Source organism: Clupea harengus, unplaced genomic scaffold (genome assembly GCF_900700415.2).
Source record: "Clupea harengus unplaced genomic scaffold, Ch_v2.0.2, whole genome shotgun sequence".
NCBI classification, from domain to species: domain Eukaryota; kingdom Metazoa; phylum Chordata; class Actinopteri; order Clupeiformes; family Clupeidae; genus Clupea; species Clupea harengus.
Genome location: NW_024879991.1, coordinates 2,794 through 27,081, shown reverse-complemented (window position 1 = coordinate 27,081; position 24,288 = coordinate 2,794). Strand labels below are relative to the sequence as shown.

Genomic DNA, 24,288 nt, shown 5'->3' with positions numbered 1-24,288 from the left:
CAGGCTTGCTAATTTGCCAGACAAATACACAGGCAAGCCAATAATTTGGAAACGTACAAAAATGCATACCAATAGTATTATGCGTGTGTGAAACCATCCATACAGATATGTATTTACATAGTTTACATTACGAGCACACAACACAGCAACAATACCATGTAGCTAACTTTAGCGAGCATGCTAGCAGGCTGGCTAATTTGCCAGAAAAATACATAGGCAAGCCAATATTGTGAGAACATACCAAAGTGCATATTAATAGTATTATGCGTGTCTGAAAACATAAATGCAGATATAGATACTTACATGTCATGTCTAGGACACAATCCAGCTGTTCCAATTGTGTCCATGGGCAAACTCCACGTTTTGTGTTGAATGCGCAAAGCCTGTGCTCGGAATGACTTCTCTGGCACATGGAAAGCGCACCAGAGAACCTTCGGTTACGCGTGGACCAATCACACCGTAATATTATTCAAAGACAGGCAATGGGCATACCATTGTAAACATGAGAATGAGTACTATTGGATAGAATATGTGTCAATCAGTTTGTAGTAACTGGATTGGAGAAACAGGCATTTTGAATGCGGTCATCTGTTACAGGAAGTGGTTGGTTTGTGGGCACTAGACATGTAAATTACGGTAGAACAAGGAATAAAATGTACTGTGGCCAATAAAAACTACACAGTTTCGTAGAAGAGATATATGGCTTTGATTATTCAGGTATGTTTTAAAAAAATATATATTTGTCATGGCCACGAGGAGCTCGAGAAGATTGAGATCATATGATATGGGAAATGGAGGCATGTTTTGTGCTGTGATGTGAGTACATAAATAAACCACAATAATATCCTCAGGTAAACTATTCAGTGTCATCATTTAGTTGTTTGGATAGATAACGATTTTTTCATGGCAGATAACAAGACATTTTGGCAAAGATAGCATGTTTAAATGGACGATTAGTTTGAGGAGGCGTCAGGGGGTGGGGCACAGCAGGGGGCACACCACGTTTTTCTTTTGGTCGTTTCTAATGAACTGTTGAACACAGGCATTTGATATTACGTGTGCCTGTGGCAGTTTTAGTGCTTTTTCAGAAAAAAAGTCTGTTTATGGTAAAATGTTTTTTATTTTTGTGGCTACATGCACGTAATTAAGATGTTATCAGCCCGGTTGCGCCGATGCTCCCGCTAGGGGGCGTGTCTGAACTAACAAGTTAAACATGCAATGCTAAGTGATTGTTTTTAGAAACGAATGTTACGAGATGAGATTACTAAGATGTATTCTGTATGTCTGCTCAGCTTTACAGTGCTTCCTAAGTAAAGGTTTGAAAAGAACTTCAAGCTTCAGACTTTCTCTCTTGGGGAAACTGTTATCTATCTGCCAAGCCAATGTGGCCGGCTAGTGACCACGCCACACACACAGAAGCTGGGGCAGAAGAGTGCAAGAAAAATTGGTGTACTTGGAAGTTGTTTGCCAGTTAAATGAATGAAATTCTAAACAACTGATACAGTTCACCTGAACTGAGTGATGAAATTTGAAGCACATTTCCTTAATAGAATTCCATGCACTTTTAAGTTGCAATTCTATTCGGTTCCATGCAATGCACTTTGTTGGTGGAGATACATTTGAGTCTGCCTGTTACTCAAATCAGTTTCATCTTAAATATTGAGGATAATGACCAGTAAAGTTGTGTTGGTACAGCTATGTACAATGAAGTGCATGTTTTTGTTAGTTAATTGCATTTCTCCAATTGTCTGTTAATATGGCTTGGTTATTGCTTGGTTTGATTTTTGAATCCTTGGGCCTATGCGGCCTCTTGGGCATATGTTGTTAGGCACTTACAAATTAGAATATATTGACTCCTTCGGTATGTTGTTGTAATTTCTTTATTTGTTACCGTGATTACTCATATCCTCCGGCCCCTGACTTTGCCTCAGTTTCAAGAACCGGCCCCAGCTCCAAACTAATTGAAGAGCCCTGTCCTAGACCAAATATATCAATTAAACATGTGCTACAAAGAAGGGGAAATCCTACCCCCGAGGATTTTCAAAGAATTCCAAAGAAAATCGTGGCTAGCAGGCTGTGAAGTGGCTAACGCAGTCTTTTGCTATCCCTGCCTACTTTTCCACCCCGAAGGCACCATGACAGACAGCACTGCATGGACAACAACATGAGTTAAGGACATGCACCATCTGTCCGAAAAGGTAAAGAACATGAGCAGGCAAAGCTACACATGGACAGCTGTCTGAAGCTCTCTGGTTTTGGAAGGGTGAACATTGCCACTCAACTGGATGAGGGATACAGGCTCTTTGAGATAGTGCAAGTAGCATGCATGGAGTGAACAAACACAGAGTTATTTTATATGCCATTACTTATTTTGCTTTTGTAAAGATTAGTCAATAAATATTGTTGGTTTTGACTTATATGTTGCCCCCTTCTTTATGTTGTTACAGGACATATCATGTGTCCTGTTAAGCTATTTTACATCATACAACATTTTGGTAATGTGAATAATGAACAAGTGGGACAATGTATTGTGGAACCACCTCACTTTTTATTTTGAAGGCTACTGGATGCAACTTTCTTCCATAGCTTTCCACCTGTAACTTATGTAGCTAGAGCTGTAGCAAATCTCTGTTGTGTGCTGCCATCTCGTGGACAAAAAGGTATTGCTGTATGAGTTAATCAGCTCACAACAAATAGATACAATTGTCCTGCTTAATGTACCTACCGAATGGGTCGCCTTAATTATTATCAAAAAAATTGCCCCCCCTAAGAATTTTTTCAGGAGCCGCCACTGCTACCAAGGAAGCATTCTTGACTTTGAGAAACACTCAGGATCTCGAGGAAAGAGGAGCAGTATTTGGCAGGATCTCTGAGATTAGAGTAGACCCTGGCAGGCTGGGTGTCCTGCTGTGGTCACGCTGTTCACAGATCCTCCACTAGGAGGGGCTGCTGTGCCTGAAGGATCCGGTAGAAGATAGATTTGCCCTGAGCTCCAGCTGAGTGCAGGCCCTCATAAAGGACCCTCATTTTGTCCTCACTGGTGGGAGCTGCTTGGATGTTAGAGTAGGTCTCCCGGCCAATGACTCTCTGGTCGAGGAGCTCGTCGGCTATGGGCATCACCTCTGTCACCCTGCTGATGAGCTCTGCCCTGTTGTCGTCCACAAAGTCAGCTGCCTCCTGCCTGCCGACCTGTCCTGGGCTCCTGCTGGGCTGCAGATAGTCCCCACTGCCAGAGATATATGAAACCCAATGCAGAGATTTATAAAACTCTATATGACTCAGACAGACATAACATATGTATCTACATCCATACAACTCACAGCCACCCAATGCAGAGATATATCACTCTATATAATTCAGACAGACATAGTATATGTATCTATATAACTCACAGCCACCCAATGCACAGATATATAACTCTATATGATTCAGACAGACATAGTATATGTATCTATATAACTCACAGCCATCCAATGCACAGATATATAACTCTATATGATTCAGACAGACATAGTATATGTATCTATATAACTCACAGCCATCCAATGCACAGATATATAACTCTTTATGACTCAGAGTGTGAGAGATCATGACACCATTTACCTGCCTGTACTAAATGGTCTTTAGGTGAGATAGTAAAACCCCATTTACCTGTTTGTGTTGACTGCTGGTGATGGTTGGACTGTACAGAGAGAAAAGGTGGAAATAGCAGATAAAGGAAGGAACACAACAAAAGAAATGTGACTCTTATGGGCAATTAAAGCAACATGAAACAACTGCTACTGAGAATATTAGTTTCTTTAACCATGACATGTTATATGTGTGGGCTGGTCTATACAATTTACTTGCATGAATATGTCTGATTATTCTGTAATCGTTATATTTTGATGTCCTCAACGTGAATATGAGTTGTGACATTCACGTCTCTCTGGACTTGGTTCTGAGACACTGAAGGAGCCAGAGTTTGACTGCTGTTCTGACCTGAAGAATAACAATCAGGAACATTTCAGTCTATTACAGTCAGAGACACAATCACCAGTCTATTACAGTCACAGACACAATCACCAGTCTATTACAGTCACAATCACCAGTCTATTACAGTCACAGACACAATCACCAGTCTATTACAGTCACAATCACCAGTCTATTACAGTCACAGACACAATCACCAGTCTATTACAGTCACAGACACAATCACCAGTCTATTACAGTCACAATCACCAGTCTATTACAGTCACAATCACCAGTCTATTACAGTCACAGACACAATCACCAGTCTATTACAGTCACAGTCACAATCACCAGTCTATTACAGTCAGAGACACAATCACCAGTCTATTACAGTCACAATCACCAGTCTATTACAGTCACAGACACAATCACCAGTCTATTACAGTCACAGACACAATCACCAGTCTATTACAGTCACAATCACCAGTCTATTACAGTCACAGACACAACCACCAGTCTATTACAGTCACAAACACAATCACCAGTCTATTACAGTCACAAACACAATCACCAGACTATTACAGTCACAGTCACAATACCCAGTCTATTACAGTCACAGTCACAATCACCAGTCTATTACAGTCACAAACACAATCACCAGTGTATTACAGTCACAGTCACAATCACCAGTCTATTACAGTCACAAACACAATCATCAGTCTATTACAACCACAGTCACAATCACCAGTCTATTACAGTCACATTCACAATCACCAGTCTATTACAGTCACAATCACCAGTCTATTACAGTCAGAGACACAATCACCAGTCTATTACAGTCACAATCACCAGTCTATTACAGTCACAATCACCAGTCTATTACAGTCACAATCACCAGTCTATTACAGTCGCAATCACCAGTCTATTACAGTCAGAGACACAATCACCAGTCTATTACAGTCACCAATACAATCACCAGTCTATTACAGTCACAAACACAATCATCAGTCTATTACAACCACAGTCACAATCACCAGTCTATTACAGTCACATTCACAATCACCAGTCTATTACAGTCACAATCACCAGTCTATTACAGTCAGAGACACAATCACCAGTCTATTACAGTCACAATCACCAGTCTATTACAGTCACAATCACCAGTCTATTACAGTCACAATCACCAGTCTATTACAGTCGCAATCACCAGTCTATTACAGTCAGAGACACAATCACCAGTCTATTACAGTCAGAGACACAGTCACCAGTCTATTACAGTCAGAGACACAATCACCAGTATATTACAGTCACAATCACCAGTCTATTACAGTCACAATCACCAGTCTATTACAGTCAGAGACACAATCACCAGTCTATTACAGTCACAGTCACAATACCCAGTCTATTACAGTCACAAACACAATCACCAGTGTATTACAGTCACAGTCACAATCACCAGTCTATTACAGTCACCAATACAATCACCAGTCTATTACAGTCAGAGACACAATCACCAGTCTATTACAGTCACAGTCACAATCACCAGTCTATTACAGTCACAATCACCAGTCTATTACAGTCAGAGACACAATCACCAGTCTATTACAGTCACAATCACCAGTCTATTACAGTCACAGACACAATCACCAGTCTATTACAGTCACAATCACCAGTCTATTGCAGTCACAGACACAATCACCAGTGCTTTCGGAGAAATACACTAATGTGTCGGACATATAAACTCTCCTGTTGCTTGATAGGTTAGGATACACTTCGTATTTGATGGATGCAATCAAGCAATGTGAAAGTGTAAAATGGTGTTAAACTCTTGGATTAAAACGGCCTCATATGTTGCACAATCATTATGTAATGAGTTGGATTAGTCTCATATGGAAAGCTTTTATCGAAAAGCACTTTTTATCACGCAAGTCACAACATTAAATGTAATTTCTGTCAGTAGACTGTTATTTGTGAATGAATTATATTTATACCACAAACAGGAGGGTGTCTGGGTTACTCAGTCCTCTCTGGCCCAATGTAACGCTGCGACTCAGACCATAAAATCAACCGATCCCATAAGTCATTGCGATGTTTCATGAGTGCACAGCGTAGTTTGACAATGAGACTGTGGACAAACTAGCAGCAACAACCCATTTCACACGCAGGTCATCAACTTAGTTTAGTGACTCTAGGTGGGCTATGAATTTGTAAAGTCAAGTCACGCTTATTTGAATAGCACATTTAAAAACGACAGGAGTTGTAGCGAAGTGCTATTGGCTACGGAAAACTAGGCTATTGTTTATTCTATATTCCATTTACTCCAACCAACCAGTACAGTGTGTGTGTGTGTGTGTGTGTGTGTGTGTGTGTGTGTGTGTGTGTGTGTGTGTGTGTGTGTACCTTCAGTATGTTTGTGTATGTATGTGTGTGTGTGTGTGTGTGTACCATCAGTATGTGTGTGTGTGTGTACCTTCAGTGGGAGCGTCTCTGGTCCTTCCCCGACTCTCTGGTAGTGGTCCGTCATCACCTGATTGTAACTCTGCTGTCCACACAGACTGCCCCCTGCTGTCTGCAGAGCTGAACAACACCATGTGAAAGGAGGCAGCAGCCTCAGGAAGCTTCACCTTGATGAAGTTGGGGGTGGTTTTGCTGTATCTCAGCATCAGCTTCTCTGGTAAGATCTTAGAGGTACAGTCAGTCATTAGGCTATAGAAGCCGTCCATCTGAAGAGGCATGATAGGCTGGGGATTTGGCACCCAAACCCCCCTTAACTTCTCCTCAACTCTCTCCACCCGCTGCCTCAGATGGGCATCTTCAGGCAGGAGGTAGGTGTGGAAAACCAGGGGTGACGTGCTGCTCTGATAGACCAGCACTTCTGAATGGACGCTTATGGGAAACAGCAGAGATTTTAAATAGTAGATCACTCCACGAGGAGAGAAGGAGGGGTGGGCAAGCCTGGCATGGCGTCGGGTCAGCTCACACACCTCCACACACACTCCGCTGTCCCGCCCATGCAGGACCCTCACAGCATCACACACAGACGCCTCACAACCCCCCAAACACAGGAAATGTGGAAGATGGATCTCCTCCAGCTCTCCTGACATGAGGCTGATGTCCATCAGAGGACCAGCTGGTCTGTACTGCATGTGGGCCAGCTCTTCAGCATAGACATGCCAGTCTGTGAAGCGGTACTGCAGGGTGACTGGACCGGCACACGACCAGCGCAGACCAGACTCTGAGCACTCATAGCTCCCTGCAGGAGAGCTCAGGCTGTAGGTTGAGACGCTCTTCTCTGTAGAGACTTCAGGCTCCACCAGGACCCAGTGGCTGGTGTCTGGAACTTCAGCACAGGATTTACAGCTCCTCTGTGGGTCATCGCTGCTATAACACACACACACACACACACACACACTAGTAAGAAAAATAAAACAACAGGTAAACCAGTGATGGCAATTTTGTGTGGAGTAAACAGTTCACATTCATGCTCTTAAATGCTCCATCTTTTGTTTTTCTTTTATTAATACTTTTCTTGATACCTATGATGCACCCTGTTTGATTCCTGCTCCTTAATGAAACCCTCTTTTTACTTTTAAATCGATTTTTCCTTAATTGATATTTCTTTTTTAAATTACTTTACTTACACTATTTAGTTTCCTTGACTGTTGTGAACCGTTTTTATCTTTCATTTGGATCTCCGATTGCTTTTTTTAAATACTTGGAATACCTGGAAAGTTGGATGGCGCGCTACCCCAGATGACCTGACACTGATGATCCGGACTGGAACAAGGCTAAGACGCATACACTGATTACATTGTTTTGTTTGGACTTTTTAATTGTATTTTATTTGATACATTAATAGAGCTCTGTTTTCTTTTGGGATATTTGTATTATTGTGTTATTGTTATTATTAGGGATGCACCGATACCACTTTTTTACAAACCGATACGAGTACGAGTATTTTTATTTGTGTACTTGCCGATACCGAGTACCGATACCGATACTTCTTAGATTTGGTCTCCATGAAAGTGCAATTAATTTGGAGGCAGATTTTATTTTATCCTCTGCAGATTATGTCAAGCCTATAGTACAAAATTAACAGAAGGCTATCCCAAGCCAAAAATAAACAGAGCTTTCTGGTTTTAACACACAAAAAAAGCCTTCAAACAGACAATATCATCACATTAGACAAAATGCAAATATAACCAGATAAAGGCAATTCAATTTGCTGCATAGTTAACAACACAGTCTGCTTAACAAAAAGTGAACAGAACTATTACTGGATTAGCACAAGAGCACATTTCAGTTACAAAAGGATCAGAAGAATCTCCTGCTCAAGTACACAAACAATCACTTAACCCAGTGGTTCTCAAAGTGGGGGGCGCGAACACTCTCCAGGGGGGGCGCGATGTCACAGACGGAGAAAAAAAAAAAAACGACCGCCGACCTGTCACTGGTTAGTGAAAGCTCCCTCAGTGGCGAAATGCAAGGGGCTGGACTGACCCAAACAAATCAAATACTGTTTTGCTCCTGGTCCACCAATCAAAACGGAGTCTTATCATTTGAAGCTTCCGAGTATAAAAAAAACCGCAGGCATGGTAAGCCCTCACCCTGAGATGACTCTCTGCAGAGTTTGTTCAATTTCACTTGTTTCCTCTATCATTCAGATATTCATTGCTTTATAAACAGTCTTTTTAAAGACTCACTCCTCCGCACTTGCAGTAGGTCTATTCGTAGCCTATTCTAAGGAGTAATTTGCTCCACAGTCTTTTAAAAAAGCTCGTAGCCCCGAGAGCTAGCCTAGCTAGCTACCTTCTTCCAACTGCAGCTAGCCCTTTTCTCCTTAACATCTACCTTTACATTTTTCGATCATCCACCGTGTTGCAACAAATAAAACACCAGCACTTGAATACTATTTTGTGCTGTCCCTGTCTACATTGTGTACAGTTCGTTTTGTTAGGAATTATTGCCTAGCACAGCCTTATCCATTATTCGTGTGCAAGTCGTTCACAACCACACATACAAGAACACGACGAACTGAAAGGAGAACTTTATTAACTTCACACACACTGTATCAGCAAACAAACACAACTATGGACAAGTTTCTGATTCGTAAAAGTCAGAAAGAGAAGCCTGTGGACTTCTTTAAACATAAACGTGATGGCCTCCAGCAACAACGAACCACCATCTCCAAGCAGTGTCTGGAGGCATCTTATGTAGTTGCTCATAGAATTGCTAAGCTTGGCAAACCCCATACAATTGCCGAAACACTGATTTTGCCGGCCGCACAAGAAGTGTAGAATAATGACAGGAGCTAAACTCAGCGCAATACCTATGTCAGTATCTCGCTGAATATCAGAAATCAGTTTGGGTCCTACAAAGAGGACTACCGTTAATTGGCCTGAGTTCGGGATCCATTTCCAATAGACATGAAAGAGCAGCTGAAGAGTGACAGTAGACTTAAGCATCTCCCCTCTTTCGTCATTCTGGGTAGCAATGATCACCTTTACGACATAGCCTTAGAAATGCTCCTCCTTTTCGCGTCGACATATTTGTGCGAGGCAGGCTTTTCAAGACTGACTGCGCTCAAAACTAAATACCGCAACCGCGCACAGATCGAGGATGATATGAGGATATGTTTGTCAAACATTGCCCCAAGATTTGAGGACCTTTGCCGTGCAAAGCAGGCTCATGTCTCACATTGACAGACCTGTAGGATTTTTTTTGTAAAGATCACAAGAGGCCCATAATAATAACAGTATCCTAATGATAGCAATAATAATACTTATTATTATTATTATGATTATGATGATAATAATAATACAATAATAATAATTGGTCGATAATCATTAATTATAATAATATTAACATAATGATGGTGATAATAATGAATAGCCTACTGATAGGCCTACTATTACTGATAATAATAATAACAATAATAATAATAAATAGTTATAATAATTGTCTGTATGGGCCTAACAATAACAATAGCCTAACCTTGACATGTCAGGCCTATCAATAACAATATGCTATCTACGGTATCTATCTATCTATCTATCTATCTATCTATATATGGTGGTGTAGTTGAGGGCGGTGGCGGCGGGCCGCGGGCGGCGCAGGGGATGGGGGGGCCCCGACTACCCCTAACCAGCTTTGGGGGGGCCCTGCTTGCAAAAGTTTGAAAACCCCTGACTTAACCTATGTGGCACAGTCTTTCTCTCTACCTCTCTCTCTGTGTGTGCGTGCGCGTTTTTTTCTTTTGCAAGACGTCAGTTAAGATTGGTTGCTTCGGTCTTGCGCCACTAGCATCAGTGAACTCTGTGTACTTAGCACTATGGTGTGTCTTCAGATGTTTAATCAAATTGCTTGTGTTAAACAAAGTACTTTCCTTTCCGCCCCTCGACACCGTAGCAGTGCAGATCTTATGCTACGTTTCCATTTGGACGATATTCGTGCCGCTCTCATTGGGAATGAATGGAGACGAAGTCCCGTCCGACGCGCAACGAACCGTCGACGCCTCCCTTCCAAAGTTGACGAACCTTTAACTCTATGCAAATGCGGACCAGGCGGTAACCAATCAGTTTGACGTGTGTGAGAATTGACAGCTGAAGTTGTGCAGATGGGCGGGAGTAATCAAAAAAATCAAAGCAAGATGGCGGAGTCTCAGGATTCTGTTACTGGGAAATATTTTATGTGAATAAAGGTGAATACAGGTGTTCACACGACTTTTATATGTCTACATCGACTCGGTTTGTTGTTTATATACTACACGAACACTGTCAGGGCAAACAGAATATTGTAGGTCTTATCTGAAGCTCTCGAACATTATTGTTAGCTTGCTGCTAACACTTTAATTGAAGATCAATGTAGAAGCTAGCTGGTTTGTAACCTGTAGCCTCATCGGTGCGTTTTGCCTCTGGTATGTGTGATATCGTGATTTAACTGGCTGATATAAATGAATCAGAGAACACAAATGTATAAAGGAATACATTTAATGGATAAGTAAATGAATGAGAGCACGAGTGACAGCCGCAACATCTATCATATTTTCATGACTTCACAAGCTAATCTGCTATATTAGCGCTGCACTGCAACCGAACTTGCTACTTAACAGAGAAACTTGATTTTTCTGACAATGCCCCCTAGACGAAATACCGGCTGCCGATAATTCGCCTGAATGGAAACGTAGAGTTACACTGTGCCTTACTCCTGTCGTCGTCATTTATCTTAAAATGAGCCCAAATCGCCGTTAAGGCAGCACAACGGAATTGCTAATCGCTAAAGAGATGCTAGCTGCTAAATTTAGCAAAACCTGTATACTGAAATACTTTGACACTATGACAAACTTTCCTAACACAGTCAAACATGAAGCAAATGCAACACAAGACGGCAAATAAGCTACTTACAAGTCTGGCAGAGAGTGGTAGGACAGGTAGGACAATAAATCACATTTTGTGTCAGCATAGCCCGGTACTGGTATCGGTATCGGTGCATCCCTAGTTATTATCATTAGGATTCCTCCGTCAGGAGGAACTCTATTGTTTTTGTAGGTATTATTATTATTCTTGTACCATGGGAGTCAATGGCAGCCCCTAGAACCATATGGTAACTTTTTCTAAAATTTGGCACACTCATTAAGGACAGTCCCTTCTTTACTCACACCAAGTTTCATGTCTCCCACTAGACCACGCTAGCGCCACCAACGGGTCAAAGTTGGACTTTTGTTAACACACACAACTTTTGAACCGTTTGACCGATTTTCAAAAATGAGGTACCATTGGATTCCTTGGATCAAGACGAATTCAACGTCCAATGGCGCCAATTTTCGGTTATGTAGATTTTCCGATATTTGCGCTTTTCTCAAAAACCTTTGAAAAGTCTACTCCTCCTACAATTTTTGTCAAATCTTCTTCAAAATCACCAATTTTCGGTTGTAGATTTTCCGCTATTACCGGTTTTATCAAACTGCTTTGAAAGCCTACTCTTCCTACAATTTTTCTCAAATCCCATATGGTAACTTTTTCTGAAATTTGGCACACTCATTAAGGACAGTCCCTTCTTCACTCACACCAAGTTTCATGTCTCCCACTAGACCACACTAGCGCCACCAACGGGTCAAAGTTGGACTTTTGTTAACACTGTAACTTTTGAACCGTTTGACCGATTTTCAAAAATGAGGTACCATTGGATTCCTTGGATCAAGACGAATTCAACGTCCAATGGCGCCAATTTTCGGTTATGTAGATTTTCCGATATTTGCGCTTTTCTCAAAAACCTTTGAAAAGTCTACTCCTCCTACAATTTTTGTCAAATCTTCTTCAAAATCACTAGGGATGATTTTCAGACCAAGCCTCACAAAATACATTCATAGAATTTTGATCCTCACAACCGTTTGTCCGGTACAGCCACTCAAATTCAGCAGAAAAGCCGCCAGACAGGAAGTGAAGTAATATCTAAGCAAATCTTTGAAATATAAGTAATAGTATATAGTAATCAGAAGGTTGTTACTTCAATTCCCTGTCGAAGCGTTCTTTAGCAAGACACTTCTTTCTTCACTCTTCTTTCCTCTATTCTTTCCCTCTTCCACTCTTCTTTCCTTCTTTTACTCTTCTTTCCAAAATTGTAAAGAATATACATTTTCCCCTGGTTTCGCAATCTTAGGAGGAATCCGCATCGCTGCTTGCAGCTATATTTATTATTATTATTGAATCATTATATTTATTAAAACTATTGTATTTCCTATAACTTTATATGCTTGTCTTATTGTCCGTTTTCTCCCCCCTCCAATGCCGAGCCTAGAACTAGCATAAACCCAATAAAACTAGTAGAACCCAGAGCACCTCTCTCCTAGCGATAGAGGTCATAGATTGTTCCGCTCCCAGTGGAGTACAGGGGCGCTACATCAACAATAGAGGAGCTTCAAACGAGTGCAAAGTAAGACAGTCTTCACTCACAGACACACACGCACACAAACACATACACAAAGTAGGATACAGTCTACACACACACAGTCTACAGGCTCTAAAGGTTACAGGTTTTTCACTGCTAAAATGAAAAAAAAACACTGGTTTCAAATGTATTCATCAGTTGACCAGGAGTGTATAATGGCAACGATTAACAAACCCTGTATTCCAACTAACTCACTCTCTCTCTCTCTCTCTCTCACACACACACACACACACACACACACACACACACACACACACACACACACACACACACACACACACACACACACACACTGTGAACTCCAAACGTTCAGAAGGACACGATGGGCAGAGGCGGTGCGTTCCATTGGGCAATTCTGTCACGGATAATGTGTCGTGTGGTGGCGTGTGTGGTCGCAAAGTAAAGCATGAAACGATTTCTAAGTGGCAGTGAGAAAAGAAAGAGGAAGAGTGAGGATGAGAAGTTCAGGGAGAAATTACCTAAAGTTACACAATATTCAATCAAGGAATTCGTCCGTGGAAGTGGAAGAAATTTCTGATAATGTTTCAAGTTAATCTGATAATGTTTCAAGTGCTGCTGAGCCAAGTTTAGCTAATGCTAGCAGCAGCAGACTAACAGCTACTTCAGCAATAACTAGCCCTGCCTGCCCTGCTTCTACAAACTGTGAGCCATCATATACCACAGCTGCCCGTATCTGGGACACTGACACCTGCACTGACGACGCACATGATTCTGCCATGGTCATCATCACTGCTCAAGCACAGCTGGATGATAACGAGAGCAGTGATGTCAACAATGGGCCTCATTCTCGAACATTTTCTTAAGTGTCTTCTTAAATATTTTCTTATGGACTTCGAAAGACCAAGACCTCACACTGACTCTTTAAAAACCCCGGTCTATCTAATGGCTGCTCAGTGCCAGACTAGTCTAACAATTAGCAGCTGAGCCTCCAATTAATGAATGGCCCGACCTCACTAGTCCCCAGAGCACCTCCCCAGGGTCCTAGAACCTGCCCAGTATAGCCCTGGTGCCAGGGGCGTAGCTATAGGGGGTGCAGCAGGTGCGGCTGCACCTGGGCCCGTGAGGTGTCGGGGCCCGTAGCCGAGCCCAAAGATATACACGCGTAAATTAACGGGCCCCCTATCAGCGAAGGTTGCATAGCGGGCCCACCTTCGATCCCTGTACAGCGTCAAATTGTCTGCTTATGTTCAAATGCGTGCTATTTTAAGAACACTAGAAGTGTCAAATGCTATATATACACCTGAAAGGGCAAACTTATCTCAGTCATGGTTGGGATTATTTTTTGGGAAAAAGTAGCAATTTATAACAAAATCATATGCTTATCCTACATACACTATAGAAACTATCAAAACACTATTCAATTAAATGAATAAGTTCTTATTTTCTTTGGTATTTTTGTGATTAGCAATGATGATTGCTGGGTAATATGTATGTTGTTGTCCAATGTCAAGTCTCTATTTGATCATGTGACAATACGCTATAGTTAAACCAATTCTGATAACTTAGGTCTGAAGGTCTGATAACCTAGCTCATTGAGCACTGCACAGCACAACTTTACTCGTAACAATGCCTTTTAAGCACAAGAGTGGAAGTAGAAAAGGACAAGAGAAAAAAGAACAGGAGGAGAAGGCGGCAAAGCTGCCTAAATTAGATTATTTTGGCTTTTGAATTGCCGTCAACTAGTCGCCAGCCCACGGAGTCAGCAGTGCAGCAGTTCAGCTGGGATTAGCATCGCTGTTTCTGCCCTCAGTGGTGTGTCAGCAACCATGCAACAGTTAACAATTGTTACGGTAAGAAATGTTCCTGCTGAGAGTCAAACAAGACTTAGTTCATTGTGTACACACCAATCACTTCTGAAATATGTAAGGTTGATTAATTAAACACTATTTATATCGATAACAAACACCTTTGATTAACGTTTTTTTTTTACGCGGTTGTGGAAGTAGGGAACGCTACGATTTTTTTTTTAGAGTTCACTAGGGGGGCCCGTCATAATATCTTGCACCTGGGCCCGTCGTTACTACGTTACGCCACTGCCTGGTGCGGTATATTACCTAGTGGGACCCCAAGAGTAGCTTGGGGTACCACAATACACTCGCTCACACACAGACATATACACACACACAAACAGACAAATACACACACAAACAAACACACACAGGCAGAGGAGAGTAACCTATTGCTCTCTCTGGGTGCCTCCTGAAGACTGTGTGGTGTGTGTGTGTGTGTCTTTCATGTCCTAAGTGATTGATTTTAGTAAGTGATTGATTTATTTGACATCAGTAGATAATTCATCACTGTGTGTGTGTGTGTGTGTGTGTGTGTGTGTGTGTGTGTGTGTGTATGTGCTGTTGTCCACCAGACTCACTTGGGAGTGTCATCAGAGAGCAGCTGTGCTCCTGGATCCTGCTGGGTTTTGTCTGTGAGGTGCAGCTCTGCAGCATCTGAGGAGTGGGAGCTGCTAGCGGAGGCTGCTGCTGCTGCTGGACTCTCCCTTCTGAAGATACGACCATCCACACTAGAAGACAATTATTAATGTGTTCACACTCATATCAGTTACTCCCGTTTGCAGAGGGGATTCTTCAGTACGTCTGAGAGATGCTGAACTCCTGCACCGCTCTCTCTCTCTCTCTCACACACACACACACACACTGTAGTTCACTCGTTGCTATGTGCTTCCATCACATAATCCATATTTTACCCAACACAGACAGCCAATCTCTCTCTAACACACAAACAGTAGTTCACCCATCCCCATACTAATACAAACACACACACACACACACACCATACCTCACTCATTACACTATATCACACACACCAGAACATACACACACACACACACACTCTCTCTCACACAAACACACACACACAGTCATACATATGAAAACACTCTTTGCAGGGTGATCGAAACACACACACACTTGGCCCATCACAGGGTTTTTCACATACACACTGTACCTCAAAAATGACACTGCATCAAACACACCAACACATTCACTGCAGGGTGACCAAAACACACACATCCACAACCACACAAAACACACGTACAGGCAACACACATGTACAGTCCCCTGTTACGATCCTGGCCTAGGCCCCGCCCCGGGATATTTGCATGCCTGTTCTCTCGCTGTCTCTACAGCAGGTGATTGGGGACAGGTGTGTCATTGATTGGCTGGGCTACAAAAGCCCTGATCAGCCGGCAGTCGGGAGAGCTTTGGCCTTCCCGGCATTTGGTTATCGTCGGTCGCTGGGTAGTGATTAGATTTTGGATACGCATTGGATTTTGGATTGTCGTCGTCGTTTGTTTTGAATTACCCTTGAACTGACTTTACATTACATTTTTGGTTTCTATTCACAACACTGACATTCACCACACTTTCTGCTATAATTATTATATAAATATAAACCTGTACCATTTAATAAATAACTTTTTATTATTATTATTATTATTATAAATTATGCGTGGCCTCCCCTTTATGTTCATGTCAAGAGCAGGTGGGAGCAGAACCAGCAATCACTCTGTAAGCAATCATAAGTGGCTTGAACTTAATGCGAGCAGCTACAGGCAGCCAGTGGAGCTCAATGAGTAGTGGGGTCACAAACAAACAAACATGATGAGTAAAAGATGACAAATAACCAGAGGATGAGATGTAAGACAGCCCTGAGCTGTAAGGTGTAAGAGAGAAACAGAAAGGGGGAAGAACGAGAGAGAGAGAAGGATGAAAGACGGATGAGCAAAAGCAGAGGATCACAAAGGAAACAGACAGAAGAGAGATAATCTGGAGAACAGAAAATAAAAGACATGCATCCATGTTGGGTCTCATGTTATAAAGACCTGAGTGAGATGGTTAGATATTTACTCACATTAGTGTCTCCAGTTTATAGTTGGGGTCATTCACTAGAGCAGAGAGCTGCTCAACATCTGATGCACTCAGTCTATTGCCCCCCAGGTCCAGCTGTGTGAGACTTGAGGAGTGTGAGATCAGGGCAGAGGCCAGATAGGAACAGCTCTTCTGTGTCAGGTCACAGTTAATCAGCCTGGGAGAAACATCATGATACATCTGAATATTAATCATCAATCCTCTATCCCCCACACACACTCAGGGATACCACACACACACACACACACACACACACACACACACTCACACAGGGATACACACACACACACTAAATCACATAGAGCAGTGAGACAGTCCAGTAAGATGAAGCAAATAGAGCAGTGAGACAGTCCCCCCCACACCGACACAAACAGACACACACACACACACACACACACACACACACACACACACACAGGGACACCAACACACACACACTCAGGGGAACAAACTCACACACACAAACACACTCACGGATACACATACTGTACACACTGATGAACATACACAGACAGGGACACAAACATTCACACACAAACACACACACACACACACACTCAGAGATACACATACACACTGATGAACATTCACAGACAGGGACACAAACCTTCACACACACACACACACACAAACAGAGAGAGAGAGAGAGAGAGATACGGCCTAGAAGCTTCTGAGGCTCTGTCTCATATGACTACCAAAGGAAAAAACACCAACATACATACAATTAATTAAACTAAAAACACCTTTATATTGTTACTATTTCACTTACACACACACTCCCCGCCCCCCAACACACACCCACACATACTACATGAAATGATACTTACAGTAGTTCTTCCAGTTTGCAGTTTTGATGAGAAAGAGCAGAACATAAAAGTTCCACTCCTGAGTCTCCCAGCAGCTCATTGAAGCCCAGGTTCAGCTGTGTGAGACTTGAGGAGTGTGAGGTCAGGGCAGAGGCCAGATAGGAACAGCTCTTCTCTGTCAGGTCACAGTAATACAGCCTGGGAGAAACATCATGATACATCTGAATATTAATCATCAATCCTCTACCCACCCAACCCCAACCCCCCCCCCCCCCCCCCCCCCCCCCCCCCCCCCCCCCCCCCCCCCCACACACACACACACACACACACACACACACACAATCAGGGATACAAACATACACACACACTCAGGGATACACACACACGGATATATACAGCCTAGATGCTTCTGAAGCTCTGTCTCATATAACCACCAAAGGAAGAAACACCCACATACATGTAATTAATTAAACTAAAAATACCTTTATAATATTAGCATTTGACTTACCAACACACACACAAACACGGATATACACACACATATAGGGACACCAACACACAAACACTCAAAACTAATTAAACCAAAAATGCCTTCATATTATTAGTCTTTCACTCCCACCCCCAGGAGGAGGCGCTGTTGTGCCAAATATGGCATGGAGTGACTGATGACACCACTACCTTATAAGGGTATGTTACCACCCTCTCTCTCTCTCTGTACCTGACTCTCACGGAGAGCAGCATGTTGTGCACAGTTCTGCAATAAACAATGCCACGAGATTGATGGCTGAAGAGGCAAACGTCTGAACGTCTGTTCATCCCTTAGAATTATTATTCTGCTGTGCAGGTAGGCAGAAGAAATAAGCCTACCTGCTAACACATCTGAATATTAATCATCAATTATCTATCCCCCCCCCCCCCAACTCACATTCAGGATACAAACACACACACACACACACAGAAAAGTTTTACTCATGAGTCCAGAAGCTCATTAGTAGACACACACACACACACACACACACACAGGGATAAATACACACACACACACACACACACACACACACACACACACACACACACACACACACACGCACACACACACACAGGGACACACACACACACACACACAGGGATACACACACACATGGATAACACATAGAGCAGTGAGACAGTCCAGTAAGATGAAGCACATAGAGCAGTGAGACAGTCCAGTAAGATGAAGCACATAGAGCAGTGAGACAGTCCAGTAAGATGAAGCACATAGAGCAGTGAGACAGTCCAGTAAGATGAAGCACATAGAGCAGTGAGACAGAGCAGAAGAACTAGAGATATATATATACAGTTGGAATCGGAAATATTCAACCCCCTCACCTCAAAAGACGTTAGTATATTACCTATCCTTTAATATCTTACACACGCATACACTCACACACATAGACACCCCCCTTACACACACACACACAAACACACACACATATATATAGACACACACACACACACACACACACACACACACACACACACACACACTGTGACATCAGGACAGAGGCCAGATAGGAAAGCACTGGCCTACCAGGTATGCGGATGCTGAAGACTCAAGAGATGCTCTCTCTATTCCATGGCAGTGATGCAGACAAGCAGCCATTTACAGTGCATTAGGTGCAGGTGCTGCAGTAAGCAGTAGCTCACAAGACATATGCTGGGTTCAACAGTAAGCAGTAGCTCACAAGACATATGCTGGGTTCAACAGTAAGCAGTAGCTCACAAGACATATGCTGGGTTCAACAGTAAGCAGTAGCTCACAAGACATATGCTGGGTTCAACAGTAAGCAGTAGCTCACAAGACATATGCTGGGTTCAACAGTAAGCAGTAACTCACAAGACATATGCTGGGTTCAACAGTAAGCAGTAGCTCACAAGACATATGCTGGGTTCAACAGTAAGCAGTAGCTCACAAGACATATGCTGGGTTCAACAGTAAGCAGTAGCTAACCAGACATATGCTGGGTTCAACAGTAAGCAGTAGCTCACAAGACATATGCTGGGTTCAACAGTAAGCAGTAGCTCACAAGACATATGCTGGGTTCAACAGTAAGCAGTAGCTCACAAGACATATGCTGGGTTCAACAGTAAACAGTAACTCACAAGACATATGCTGGGTTCAACAGTAAGCAGTAGCTCACAAGACATATGCTGGGTTCAACAGTAAGCAGTAGCTCACAAGACATATGCTGGGTTCAACAGTAAGCAGTAGCTCACAAGACATATGCTGGGTTCAACAGTAAGCAGTAGCTCACAAGACATATGCTGGGTTCAACAGTAAGCAGTAGCTCACAAGACATATGCTGGGTTCAACACAACGGTAAACCCAACCTGGGAACTTCCCACTTCTGAAAACATGTGTTCACCAGATCAGCTTGAAAAACAATACAGTATATATATTTCCGCAGGAACATCTGCTGTCTCACCTGCATGACCTCTGAAGTAGAGACTGAGGTGTAGGGACTGATGGCACCATTCACACAAGGACTGTTCACACACACACACACACACACACACACACTGACATGGACTAAATCTACTCATATGTACACATTATGGACTGTTCACCTTCACACACCATAACACACACACACAATGTGTGAGGTCAGGGCAGAGGTCAAATAGGAACAGTTCTTCTCTTTCAGGATACAGTAAATCAGCCAGTGACAAACATAATTATACACCTGAATATTAATCACCAATCCTCTACTCTCACACACAAACACACACAGAGGTCAGATAGGAACAGCTCTTCTCTGTCAGGGTACATTCATTCAGCCTGGGAGAAACAACATGATACACCTGAACAACAGACGGGTCCAGTGTCCTACAGGGTTCAGGGGTTAGTGGTGGTGTGTTGCTGCCCTATAAGGCCACTTAAGGGTGGAGCAGAACAGTGTTCATTAACATTGCAAAAGCATCGTGATTAAGCCACTTTGGATCCAAAAGCACATGCCAGCCATCCCAGCCATATGGGTAAGTTTTAGCATTCACACCATAACTCAAAGAAACTGGAGTTGGACTTTGATACTGTATATAAAATGTAATATAGTTGGTACACAACCTACCCTTGCACTAAAGCTATTTACAGGAAATGTATAATATAGAAAAATACTTTACATACTCAAAACAAGTCTAAAGTTAAGTAACCCATAGAAAACACCAATCAACTCAGGTGTAATATACTGTTTAGTGTTTGACCTTCAATCCATATTAGACTGATGTGAGGTATGAACTGCAGTCAGGAGTGTTTGCTCTACTCTCAGTTTAGGAGAAATGTTCTCTTATCAGGGCAGTTCATTTACCAGGAACAAAGTCAACTATTTGATGATGTGCTCTCTACTGACAACCAGGGAACTCCATCTAACTTTCTCTCTCTCACATACACACACTCACACACATAAGTACACCAAGTGTTACCAAGCTGATGTGGATGTTGTGACCACTGGCACCAGCTTCTCTCACACACACACACACACACACACACACACACACAACATAGACCTTCAATCCATATTCTACTGTTGGTAGGGAGACTGATCAGGAGTGTTTGCTCCACTCAGGTGAGTAGAAATGTAGTTCATAGACGTAGTTCATTTACCATATTGATGATGTGCCATCCACTGAAAGACTTGCTGAGAAATCTCTTACACACACATACATGCCCCACCAAATCCCCCCCCCCCCCCCCCCCCCACACACACACACACACACACACACACACACACACACACACTGTTTTACTCACACAGCTGATGTGGAATATGTGACCACTGGCACCAGCTTCTGCAGAACTTCATCAAGACTGAGGAGTTCAGTCAGATCTTCCTCCGGTGTCTTTATGTACTTCTGCAGGTCAAACTCATCCAGCTGCTCTTTTGGAATCTTAAACTCAAATATCTTAGTCTCCCACTTTCCTGGTAAGAGCATGTCCACACACAGAGTTCCTGAGCTCCTGTCAATGTCCTCCACTACAGCGTGGTGATTCAGCTCATTCAGACAGTAGAACAGGTTGATCTTTCTGTCTGATTTATTCTGATCTCTGATCTTCTGTTTGACACACTGGGCTGTTTGCTCTGAGCTCTGTGATTGGCTTCTTGTCTGTGGCAGTAGGTGACTTAAGAGATTCTGATTGGACTCCAGTGAGAGGCCCAGGAGGAAGCGGAGGAAAAGGTCCAGGTGTCCGTTCTTACTCTGTAAGGCCAGATCCACTGCAGTTGTGTGTAGGTCATGAAGTGTTGCAGCTCTGAACAGAGCAGAGAGCTGAGAGGTTTGCTGTTGGTCAGGCATGTTTTTCTCTCTGTTGCTGAAGCACAGGAACACATATAAAGCTGCAAGAAACTCCTGAATGCTCAGATGCACAAAGCTGAACACCTTCCCCTGGTACAGCCCAGATTCCTCTCTGAAGATCTGAGTACACACTCCTGAGTACACTGATGCTTCTGTGACATCAATGCCACACTCTCTCACGTCTTCCTCATAGAAGATCAGATTGCCCTTCTCCAGCTGTTGGAAAGCCAGTTTCCCCAGTTTGAAAATCATCTCTTCATCTCTCTCTTTTCTCTCTGTGTACTTTTCATTTTTCATGCTTGTCTGAATGATCAGGAAGTGTGTGTACATTTGAGTCAAAGTCCTTGGCATTTCTACCCTCCCCGATTCATCTGATGTTCTCTCCACAACAGTGGCAGTAATCCAGGAGAAGACTGGAATGTGGCACATGATGTAGAGGCTCCTGGATGACTTCAGGTGTGTGATGGTTCTGCTGGCCAGGTTCTCATCACTGATTCTCTTCCTGAAGTACTCCTCTTTCTGTGGGTCGTTGAATCCCCTTATTTCTGTTACCTGGTCCACACACCTAGGTGGGATCTGATTGGCTGCTGCTGGTCGGGTGGTGATCCAGAGGAGAGCAGAGGGAAGCAGATTCCCCTTGATGAGGTTTGTCAGAAGCACGTCCACTGAGGCTGGCTCGGTCACATCACAACACCTTGGGTTGGAGTTGAAATGTAGAGGAAGTCGACACTCATCCAGACCATCAAAGATGAACATGACAAGCTCTAAACCAGAGAAGAATCTTGGATCTGTAATTTCAGGGAAAAAATGCTGAATAAGCTCCACCAGACTGAGTTTTTTCTCCTTCATCAGGTTCAGCTCTCGGAAAGGAAGAGGAAATATGAAGTGGACATCCTCATTGGTTTTGCCTTCAGCCCAGTCAAGAATTAACTTCTGCACAGAGACTGTTTTTCCAATGCCAGCCACTCCCTTAGTCAGCACTGTTCTGATGGGTTTTTCTTGTCCAGATGAGGGTTTAAAGACGTCACTGCAGTTGATTGGTCTGCTTCGTGCTGCTTCTCTCCAGGATGCTCTCTCTATCTGTCTGACCTCATGTTCATCATTGACCTCTCCTCCTCCCCCCTCTGTGATGTAGAGCGCTGTGTAGATCTCATGGAGGAGTCTGGCATCTCCCTGCTTTGTGATTCCCTCAGTCAGACACTGAAACTTCTTCTGAAGATGGGATTTGTGGATCTGCTGCATTTCCACATTTACCGGACCAGGTTGGTCTCTGTGTGTGAAAACAAGAACAAATATTAAATAACTTGTTTACTGTAATATCAGTTAAACTTTAGTGTTTGTACAGCACTATCAGTCAAGCAGGAATGTAGTCTATATAACTGCCACTCTGTCTGAAGAGTTTCCCCCTAATGTAGTCTATATAACTGCCACTCTGTCTGAAGAGTTTTATATAAACTACCCTCAGCACTGTGTCCCCCTAATGCTCTTCTCTCATGTGATTGCTGATGAATTGACTTGCTTCATATTTCCTCTGCAGTCGTTCTCTCTCACTCTCACTGTGGGTGAGGGTTAGTAGATGGGTAGATCTGTATAGGTAGGGTAGGACTGTATAGGGGCTGTTCGTATTCTATCACCACACACAATCCTGAGTGTCTGCCAGAACACTACTTCAAGGCCAGGATGTTCAGGGCAGGAGAGGTGCACGTTGGAGATGAGGCAATGATGAAGCGAGATTTGATGCAACCACTTTGTATTTGTTACGTGCCAGCTCAAGGCACGAAACAAGAAGGGGAGGCCACGCAGAATTTAGGATAATATAATAATAATCAAATATTTATTAAAGGTTTACAAGGTTATATAGTTATCTAATAATTATAGCAAACGTGTGGTGAAGATCAGTGTTATGAAGAGAAACAAAAGATGAGATGTACAGTCAGGTAAATGGTAATATAAACGAACAACGACGACGATAATCCACAACCAACGACACTCCAAAACTAACGACAATCCAAAACCAATCTCTATCCAAATACGACGACCAACGCTCCACGACTGCCATCTGATCAGGGCTTTTGTAGCCCAACCAATCATGGGTTACACCTGTCCTACACCTGCTTCCTATTATCTGCTGAGGAAACAGAGACAGAACAGGCATGCAAAATATCCTGGGGCGGGGCCTAGACCCGCCAGGGTCGTAACATCCCCCCCCTTAAGACAGAAGCCCACCTAAGTGGGATTCTGCCACCTCCCAAATCCCCCTTCACCTAAACCATTCAATCCCAACCAACCAACCAAACCCAGCACTCCCCCAATCCCACCACCTATCCCACCACCCCGCGGGACAACGCATC

General features: G+C 43.0%; 2 protein-coding genes across 4 annotated transcripts; both read right to left on the bottom strand.

The window, feature by feature from the left end:
• Window positions 1-2,740: 2,740 nt before the first annotated feature.
• Window positions 2,741-21,970, bottom strand: LOC105894201 (NACHT, LRR and PYD domains-containing protein 1 homolog). 3 transcript variants are annotated; one of them, XM_042705973.1, is made up of 7 exons: window positions 21,396-21,970; window positions 17,630-17,806; window positions 16,786-16,959; window positions 15,287-15,436; window positions 6,422-7,329; window positions 3,652-3,682; window positions 2,741-3,226 (listed from the first exon to the last, which is right to left on the bottom strand). In XM_042705973.1, the coding sequence occupies exons 1-7, from the start codon at window positions 21,935-21,937 to the stop codon at window positions 2,923-2,925; spliced, it is 2,286 nt and encodes a 761-aa protein (XP_042561907.1). In that variant the 5' UTR covers window positions 21,938-21,970; the 3' UTR covers window positions 2,741-2,922. The 3 variants fall into 3 exon arrangements, with proteins under 3 accessions (XP_042561907.1, XP_042561906.1, XP_042561908.1); XM_042705972.1 differs by having other exon boundaries at window positions 2,742-3,226; window positions 6,422-7,332; XM_042705974.1 differs by lacking the exon at window positions 15,287-15,436 and having other exon boundaries at window positions 2,742-3,226; window positions 6,422-7,332.
• Window positions 21,971-22,147: 177 nt separating this feature from the next.
• Window positions 22,148-23,673, bottom strand: LOC122131069 (NLR family CARD domain-containing protein 3-like; the record flags this gene model as incomplete). The annotated part of the gene is made up of 1 exon (XM_042705975.1): window positions 22,148-23,673. A coding segment is annotated over exon 1 (1,032 nt), but the record flags the coding sequence as incomplete, so codon positions are not given.
• Between the last annotated feature and the right edge of the window lie 615 nt (window positions 23,674-24,288).

What these genes read in the sequence shown, in the direction of transcription:
- LOC105894201 (XM_042705972.1), bottom strand. Translation starts at nt 21,937, where the DNA reads ATGCCTGACCAACAGCAAACCTCTCAGCTCTCTGCTCTGTTCAGAGCT. An exon ending in ACATATTCCACATCAGCTGT is followed by an intron (nt 17,807 to 21,395) that starts GTGAGTAAAACA and finishes TGTTTCTCCCAG; the next exon opens with GCTGTATTACTGTGACCTGA. An exon ending in CCAGCAGTCAACACAAACAG is followed by an intron (nt 3,227 to 3,651) that starts GTAAATGGGGTT and finishes TATCTCTGGCAG; the next exon opens with TGGGGACTATCTGCAGCCCA.